Source organism: Octodon degus, unplaced genomic scaffold (assembly GCF_000260255.1).
Source record: "Octodon degus isolate 3935 unplaced genomic scaffold, OctDeg1.0 scaffold00286, whole genome shotgun sequence".
NCBI lineage: Eukaryota > Metazoa > Chordata > Mammalia > Rodentia > Octodontidae > Octodon > Octodon degus.
Window position 1 is genome coordinate 473,262 of NW_004524862.1, and position 9,790 is coordinate 483,051.

The 9,790-nt window shown below is 44.2% G+C and overlaps 1 protein-coding gene across 1 annotated transcript in view; it reads right to left on the reverse strand.

The window, feature by feature from the left end:
- Window positions 1-4,209: 4,209 nt before the first annotated feature.
- LOC101583498 (retinol dehydrogenase 16-like) overlaps window positions 4,210-9,790 on the reverse strand; it is a 35,182-nt gene continuing 29,601 nt past the window's right edge. The window contains 5 exon segments of the mRNA XM_012512886.1: window positions 4,210-4,321; window positions 4,323-4,346; window positions 4,348-4,414; window positions 5,128-5,291; window positions 6,996-7,138. Coding sequence (XP_012368340.1) covers window positions 4,210-4,321; window positions 4,323-4,346; window positions 4,348-4,414; window positions 5,128-5,291; window positions 6,996-7,138 — 510 coding nt within the window.

Sequence of the window (9,790 nt, forward strand, 5' to 3'; positions counted from 1 at the left end):
ATATATATTTCCAGTACCGGGGATTGAACAAACATAATTTGCTGTCTCCTTACAAATGGTATTTGGTCTTCCTGTACTTAAACATAATAGCTCCTATCATTTAGTTCTAGATCTCAGGATTACCAATAATTCATTTGTACCTATTCTGGCACATGGTTCAAAGATTTCAGCTCAATAAACACAGACACTGGAAACAGGCACGATATGCCATAGTCAGTAGATCTAAAGTAATAGAGGCAAATGGGCTTTTAAAAGCTCACCTTGCCAAACTTATCCTGGCACTGCACCTGCCTTGGCATCAGCTTCATCCCTTAGCTCTAACTAGACTCAGGACACTTCCAGGGCACCCACTTTCCTAAGCATGTTTGAGCTCATATTGGTTAGAGTTCAAATACCAAAAACTACAAAACTGATACTCTTCCCCTTGGCCCTGATCATGGTGGAATGACACATTCAAATCATGGGTGCTTTTTCTGCTTTTCTTTTTGGGTCATTTAATCATGATAATGACCTCTTTACTCAGAATATTCTTCCTTTTTAAACTTTTTACAAGGTTTCTTCAATTCCTCAGATGAGCCTTCACTAATGATGAACTTCTTGTCCTGGCTGAAACACCTGGCACTAGCTTCTACAAGGGCATGAATGTAATCCTGTCAATCCTACCTACCCCCAAAGCGACACCCCTGTTCAACAGGAAGCATTCTAAAACAGTCATTGCCCCTTCATAAAAAACTAAAAGAAAAGAATGGTAGGTGCCAGCCAGAGTACAAACTGCTAAACAGGTCATTATTATGACCCTGATTCAAAATGGCTGAAACCCAAAAAAGGACAGCTTATCTTACCCGGGAAGACTGTCACCTCAATCCCCTTGAGTCCCAGTACAACTTCTTTTAACCTTTCCTTTGCATACAGGGAGCCCGAATCAGCTCCTTAAGTGTCACTGAAGCTACCACTCAAACTTGGCCCTTAGAAAAAATCCATATAACACCAGATCCCCTTTCTCTGAGGTCAGAGGCTCTTTGCCATCTGCCTGAGATCCTAACCATATCCTGATAATAATAAAGCTGGCCTTCTTTTACTTCTGCTTCTTTGCTGCGCAAAAAAACCTAACAGAGACCACTCTTCCCAGCCTCAGAGGTACAGCACACATTCCTCCATCTCTGAGCAGGATGACCCGTTAGCAGAAGGAGAGACACAGAAGTGCTGGAAAGGACAGGAAGTGGAGGGCTATGTACACCACTATCCAATCCTACTCTAAGCCCTACTCAGGTGGGAAACCACAAATGAAAGGGCAGTCATATATTGAAAGGGCAAAATATCAGAGTTGTAGACTTCCAATTAGGAGTCACTGACCTTGTGCTTCTCACAGAAGGCAGAGCAACAAAGTAAAGGCATCAAGTGCCTCCCTGTGGCATCCTGCGCCCTCAGATGAGTCAGACTCTGGCCCCAAAGGACCCACGCCTGCACTCAGGAAGAAGTCTGCATACAGAAGAAGAAATGGAAAGAAGTCTCTCCTCAGATCTGGGCTGAGGACTCAGATTGCTCTACAGGACACTTCCTTCTACCCCTCTGCTGCTTAGTCATGAGCAAGTTGCCACCCTGGAGTCAGGGAGGGCTGTCAATTCAGCCTGAGTGGCTCCACCCTCATGCACCACAGCATGGATCACAGGAATTTGTACCCTCTTGGTCTCCTGACCCTCTAGATAGGACTCGGGATGGGAGTCCAAGTCTTGTGAACATCTGCTCCACCAGGCTCTAAAGTGACTCAGTGACCTTTAGCTTTATGTCAGCATGTTCTGTGCTTGTGAGTGTGCTTCCTGTGGGGGAGGGGTGCTGTCTGTATGTGTGTGTGGGTCAGGGTTACAAGATTCAGAAGGTTTGGTACTATGAAGGTCTTGCTCTACTTTTTTTAAAAATGTATTTGGTACAGGGTCTACAGGGTCTCACTATGTAGATCGGACTCATAGTAATTCTCCTGTTTTCCCAGCCTTCCAAGTGCTGGGATTACAGATGCGTGCCACCACAGCCAGTGTCAATCATCATCTCAGCGTTCCCCCAGGGGCGGGGCCACCATGGTACAATGGGAATAGAACCCTGGCCACTGGGCTCTGCCGAAGCAGGTGCATTAGTCCACCGGGCTATCTGTCTTGCTCTGCTTTTGAGGGGAGAATGTGAACTGACTTTGAATGAGTTGGCTTGAGCCTTTCTGAGATTAAGAGCACCTCAGTTCTTCTTTGTAATCCTCATTTCTTCAGTATTCCCATGCCTGACCCAATACTCAATGCAAGTTTTAAAATAGATCACTCTGGAAACATCACCCAGGAGCTAGTTAATAGGTGCTATACATTACAGCAAAACATGTTGGGGTCATCTTGTAATTGTAGGTAATCAGGAGACTGAAGCTAGCCAGGAGCTGTAGACTTCCAATTAGGACTCACTGACCCTGTGCTTGTTACAGACAATGGAGCAGTGAGGCATGCAGTGCTTCCCTGTGGCATCCTGTGCCCTCAGATGCATCGGACTCTTGCCCGAAAGGACCCACGCCCACGCTCAGGAAGAAGTCTGCATACAGAAGAAGAAGAAAACTAAATAGAAAGAAGTTTCTCCTCAGATCTGGGCAAGGGCTCCCCTCAAAATACAGATACAAAGTACCAGAAAGGAACTTAGTAGTGACCTCTTGCCTACCATAGAGGAAGGCCTGGGTTCAATGCTGAGTATGAAAAAGTAGTATGATTTTAATGTTTTATTTAGCAGTGAAAATAAAATGAATTACTCTGAATTGGGGCCATAACTTTCTGTTTTCACAATGCACTCTGGTCATTTTTTAAGAACGCCCTGTTCTCTAAAGGCTTCAGATCCTCAAGCACTATATTGAGGCAAGGATGCTAACACAAGAGGAGGGAGTAGCTCTCATTTCCAATTTGTACTTAGCCCAGGAATCTCTATGACTTTGCATACACACACTCAGTTCAGCCCTCCACTGAGAACAGCATCACAATACTGAAGCATATGCATCCAGGTCTCAGGAATCCAGGGGTAGTTGCCATTGCTACCATGAACACAGGAGATACTGAACAAAGGCTGAGCAGATAATGAAACACTCATTTCCTGTAGTGAGTCTGCATCAAATCCACTAGATGAGTGTGCAAGTGGAAGAGACATGGGGCAATTGAAGAATGGTACCCATCATTACCAAAATGTCCTTTAGTGGAAGGTTGGTCTCTGTGGGACATTGGACAGGGGTTCTGCTTGTGAAGAATGGTGTCAGCTTATCTGAATAGAGATTTGGGACATTATAGACCTTTCTTCATATCTCCCTGTTTGCTAATTCCTCAGTCTAATTCTCAGAGCCACTTAGAAATTTTAAAAGAGAAACAGATGTCACATATCCTGGGGTAGGAAGGCCTGAGAGAGGGTAGAGATAATCCCACCACGACTGTGTAATCACACAAGTTACCCCCTAGCTCCCCCACCATCGCAGAAGGCACCTCACACTTTTTTTCTTTTACCTCACACTTCTGACTTGTGGTCTACACCCCACGACTCCTCCAGGCAATGTTCCAAATCACACAGAATGAGTAATCTGTTCAAACACCCAAAGTTCTCCTTTATGCTAAATCAAAAGCAATCAAAAGAAAGCCATGACTTCAACTAAGCAAATTAACTGATTTTATTTTCTCTGCCAGCAACCAGGTTGAGGAAATGACCTCCCCACCAAGACCTAAGGCCCATGGGGATAGACTGGTGCTGCCCTCCCATCTGATACCACAGACACAATGACTTAGAGGACAGAGACCACTACATCACCTGGTCCATGTCTATACTGGGGGAAGATAGACAGCAGCCAACACCAATGTATCCCTTCAAGAGGAAGGCAATGGGCAAGTGAGGCATGGGTTCCACACACTCTCTCTCACTCCAAGTCCCCCAGGTGTGTAGATTCCTCATGCTTGGCCATGTTGCTGAGCTCCTAAGTCTCTGAGGCATCAGTGAGTGATGCTGAGCCCCTACTCCTCAGCAAAAGTGCTTGGTTCTTTCTCTCTCACTTCACCAGTCTTAACTAATACCTGAGAAGATTCCTTTGGAACAAAAAGGTAGGATAGGTACCCTGGTGTGAGGGCTACTTTCTCCCACCCACTTCCTTTCCCTCACATGTCCCAAACCACACACATTATCCATCTTCTCCAAACATACACCCAACAATAGGCTTCATAGGGCTTTTTCTGGCTTTGGGGAGTGCAGGCACACAAAGGCATCCACCAGGAATATGGGCAGGTAGCTCATGGGGAGGTAAAAGAGCTTGGCATCCCAGCCAGTGAGTACGGGTATGAGGGTGACAGGCAGTCCATGCAGTCTGTCACCACGGAGAGGTCTCTTTTGCATTTTTGCTCCATTGGTATTAAATTTTGTATGGCTGTACAAAAAGAAAGATGATTCAAATTTATTTATACTTAGCACCATTCCTACTCTAGGATCAACTTAGGAAGCAATTTTACTCTAGCAATTCATGCTCCCCATATCCATCCCTTCCCAATCAAATCCAACCAGATTCCCCAGGAAGGGGCACAACTCATTATCAACAGAATACACTTCTACTCTAACCCACCTCCACCTCTCTTTCTAGGAATATTTGAGCTGCATAATTTTTTGGTTTGTCTTTCTGAGACAGGGTTTAATATGTAGTTCAGTCTGGCTATGAACACAGTTTGTAGCCCATGCTAGCCCTGAACTTGAAGTGATCCTCTTGCCTCAGCCTCCTGAGAGCTGGTATAAACATGCCTGGCATGGACTGCATAAACTGAAGATCTCTTGAACACTGGAAAGTAGCCAGTCATGTGGAATAAGATGCATCTCATGGCACAGGGCCATGAAGTCCATGTGTCTCCTTCCTTCCTCAGTTTTATCCTCTTGATAACAAGGGCTTCAGGCGAAAGAATGCCCCCACTTCTAATAAGCCAAAGGCCTTCCTTAGGTGTCCAGAATCCATGTGACACCAAAGGCTGAATGTCCTCACTCTGTGGGGAAATTGAAAATGGGGCAGACTTCATGCTATTGAAGACATTGGTAATACACTAAGGATTCCAGGCAAGGGTTTGCTTCTCTTCCTACTGTGCACAGATCATTTACAGGATTCAAGATACTTCTCACCATAGATCTCCTTGGCCTCTGAGCTGGCCTCGTCCCATGACTTCTTGTAACTTGCTATGAGTATTTCCTCGTTATTCACATTGGTCTTGAAGATACCAGGCTCAATAATAGCCACTTTCACCCCAAAATAGAAGAGCTCCCTCCTCAAAGCACATAGGGTCAGATAGACTTCAGCAATCTTGGTAGGCAAAGCAAAAACAATAACAGAGCACAATAGCTTAGCATAAGATTGGGATAGGAAGAATTTGGAAGCTTAGAATCTACCATGTGAAGGATCTTGCATTCAACAAAATGGTGATAGCACTGTGTCTGTGTAGGTGAACATTTTTTTCAAGCATTCTGCATATACCAGTCTATTGCTCTACTCTACCTGTTCTTCTAGAAGGCACATATTAAAACCTATCTCTCTTTAGATATGGTGCACAATCCTATAAACCAGCACTTGAGAGACTTAGGTAAGAAAATCATAGCCCTCAGACTAGTCTAAGCTACATAGTGATACCCTGTTGTTATGGTTTGTGTATAGTTGTCCCCTCAAAGCCTCATGCAGTCTTGGGGCAGCTTCTGGAGTTTGTGATTGATTATTGTGGGTGTGGATGCTGCAGTTGTACTGGGGTGGGTAATTTGCATTACAATGTAAGGTGGGAAGAGAAGCTAGCTGCTTGAGCTGCTGCTACTCCTCCCGTGCTCTTGCTCTTTGCCACCACTATGAAAGTTTGCTTTTTGCTATGTGCTGCTCTGCCTTGGACCCAGCTGAATATGGACTGAAACCTCCAGTAACTGTGAGCTAAAGAAACCTTTCCTTCCTTCATTTTGAGTGTCAGGTATTTGTCACACCAACAAGAGAAGAGTAACTAAGACACTTGTCTTAATTCAAAAAGAAAATAAAACACTAGTTATCAGTGTGCTTCTTGTATCAATGGATTGCCAGGCTTTGCCTGTGTCTCTTCTGCTGAAATCAGGTCCTTCTTCCCCATCTCTAGCCCATGGAGATCCCCAGCCAGATCTCAGCTGAACTCCTGCTACTGCCTTCATCATTCCCTGCCTTCCAGGGAATGTGGCTCAACCTGAATGCAGTCCTAGCAACTCACAATCTGAGACAACTCTGCCTTACAGCCAACAGAGTCCCTGGATTCTGATTGGCCCAGGGGGCTTCCTAATTCAATCCTTTCCCAGAAGCATACTACCAACAACATGAAGTCCAAAGCTGTCCAGGATCATCAGGCCCTTACAAGCCTACCTGTGCCTATCTGACCAGCGTACTTACACGTATCTGGTAGCTCTTGGGGTTACCATGGCTGACTTGGTCAGAACCACAGTAAGACATGGCAGTGAGGACTCTAGGGCTATTCTTCATCTCACACATGTGCAGAAGTTCTTACTTAGCTCAAGAATACAACATTGATGTTACACTAGAAGGCATTCACATAAAAGCAAACAAAAGCCAAATAAGCATCTGTTGACTTGGGTAAGAAACCTCAGGTAGCTGTTGAATTGGATAAGCAAACTCAGGCCAGCTGGATCATATAATACGTGTCTGGCTCTGGGCACAAATCATTCCTGTTCTGATTCAACCTCAGAGGCTTTCCATGTGTGAATGGAAAAAAAGAAAGAAGTTTAAACAGAAGTTTAACAAAACTCAGGCCTTTCCAATACATAACTCATGAAATGATCGGTCCCCAAAAATGGCCACTTAAACCCAGAAAGGGGAATTGAGAAACTCCTACACACAGAGGGAAGGATCTCAAAGATGGACTTCTACAAGGGAAAATAACTGAAACTCTGAAACGGGCTTCTCCAAAACAATGGGGAAAGGAGGACCAGGAGACACCATTACTGATCAGTACCTGAGGCTGTCCAAAAAGGACTCCACACTATACTTGGAGATGCAGTAGCCTCCACCAAAGAGCAAGACCTGGTCCATGACTCTGGACACATTGACCACATGGCCTTGCGTCTTCCTCACTAAAGGCAGCGGGCTCAAAGTCACCTCAATGAGCCCCAACAGGTACACATTGAGTATGTTCATGACTGCTTGTTCAGCTACTCATTGATAGCAGAGAGGAAGGAGATGCCAGTGTTATTCACCAGGCCCCAGAGTCCTGGGAACAGCAGGAAGATGAGAGAGCCACACTGCATGTCTGTGGTCAAATTGCTCAAATCTCTTTGTAACAATGGAAAGCATTCTCTCCTGGGAAGGAAGGACAGAACACAAAACAACCCCATACGTGCACATTTTGGAGCTGCTGGATGACAGGGTTGATGCCTTCTTCTATCTTTGATTCTGCCAGCTCACAGCCTGGCAGAAAGCAGGAAATCACCTCATATTTAATGTTTAAGAGAAAAGATGTGGGGCCAGGCAAATAGCTCAACAGATTAAAGCATGTGCAAGTAGGCACAGGGGCTAAGGATTCTATCCCCTGGCCTGTCCTGCCAGCCCTGCCCCTAGGGCCCACTGAGATGGCAATTGAGACTGGGTATGGTGCGTGCACCTATAATCCCAGCTCTGGGAGGCTATAAACAGGAGACTCACTACAAGTCTGATCAAGTAGTGAGACCCTGAACACTCTGTAGACCCTTCCCTAAAATACAGGAAAAAGAGAAGAGAAGAGAAGAGAAGAGAAGAGAGAGAGAGAGAGAGAGAGAGAGAGAGAGAGAGAGAGAGAAGATGTGAAAGAAATACTGTGCAGCCATTAAACTGGAAACAAGGGACAAATGATTAGTTTTTCAAAAAATTAATATACTCCTCCACACATTTTATTTTTTTCCAGTTTTTATTAAAGCAACTAATTCACCTCCCCTATACACACACAATTTAACAAGAGAAAGCAAAGACAGGAGTGTAGGAAAAAGGAGGGAGAAAGGAGAAGGAAAATGAAAGAAAAGAGAAGACTACCAGTGGGTAGAATTTGGTAGAGAAAGAATTGATGCCTCATTGGGGAAAATTTCATTGAGCTCTGTGTTGTCCTCAGGAAACTGACCTTGAAACTGAGGTGCTGACATGGAACCACCTTCCTGAGAGTGTGCTTTCAAAACCCAACAGGGCCTAAGATGTTTGAAATGCAGTGAGATAGTGAGGTTAAGCTTGATAGCCTAAATCGTTTGATAATAACAATAAGCTTTTCTTCTGGATGGTTAACAACCTAAGTTTGCAGACCAAAATTAGAGAAAAAGGAGGGCTACAAGGAAAGCCAACATTTTGGCCCTAGCCTTCTAAGGTCAATTAAGACTCAGGACATATGAGAACTTGTACTGTAACGTCATGTACCTCGGTAGTGTCCCAAATTTTCTGATCAAGAAGATTATGGGGCCAAAGAGGAAAGTGATCGATGACATAGAGTGTGCCTAAGGAGAGTCACATGGGGAGAAGACACTCTCTCAGGCTTTCACAGAGGGCACATTGACCAAGCAATGGCCGTGACTCATCCACATGGCTGCACTGACAAAGGTTCTACAATCTGAGGTACAGGATCTCAGGATAAATCCTGAGGGCATTTCGCTGAACTTCTCAGACCAAAAAGCTACAACTCTTGTTGCATAGGTCCTGCTTTACCTTGGTCTTAACCATCCAGTAGAAAAGTATGAAGATGAAATATAAGAAATAAATCCATGCTGTTAAGTTGAGCTGTGGGGGACTCAAGTCAATAATTTCTGACATTGCCAGTTAAACAGAAGACCCAATGCTATTATGGGCTACTGGACACTTTTAGAATATTTTGCTGAGTTTACACACCTATAATATTCAATAACGGAACTTAGGAAAAATGGTGTATACCTATGAATGTCCATTTTGTATCTGTGTATTCAAAGTGGTTGGGATAGATATATAGTTCCATTCTCTTAATGAATAGAATGATTTGTTCTAATGGTGTTTGTAAATAGGATCACAAGTCAGCATCTTGTACAGCAATTAACCATTAAGAAGAATATATGCAGTGTATTATTTGTTGAAACTGTACTTCCAATTTGATTTGAAACTGTCTCATTGCTGTTTATCAATAAAACTTTGAAAAAATTAAATTAAATTAAATTAAAAAAAAAAAACCAACAGGAAAGCTTAGCATGACACACAGCTCCCTCCTTCCTCCCCCAGACTTGCTATAGAGCTCCACACTGGGCCACAGAAAACAGTAGCCCTGTCCCTGCTCTCCCTCTTCCAGCATGGTCCCCACATCGTGATCTTCCCATAGCCACTCTGGATAGTCCCAAGGCAACTTCTAGAAATAACTAGCATTTGCCACCCGCAGAGCACAGAGCAGCACTAGGAAGTGCCCATTAGACCCAGGGCAAAGGGTGCAGCAAGCTGATATGCAAGATATGGCAAGATGCACCTCCCCTGCTCAGAAACCCATCCTGCTCTCCATGGAACACAGTCCCTGTCCCTAACCCACTCTATATCTAAGACCCCAACTATACACATAAATGTACTCATGTCAGTAAAGCAGTGCCCACCAAAGTGACATTAATGACAACAAAACATCAGAAATAACTCCCCCACACAGCATTCTGTACATCTAAATAAGTAAGGTTATATTGAACCACTGAACAGTCTTCACTAGGTGGTAACACTGCTTCTTTCGTTGTTGTTCTTTTAAAATTTTATTTACTTATTTGTGTGTGTGTGTGTGTGTGTGTGTGTGTG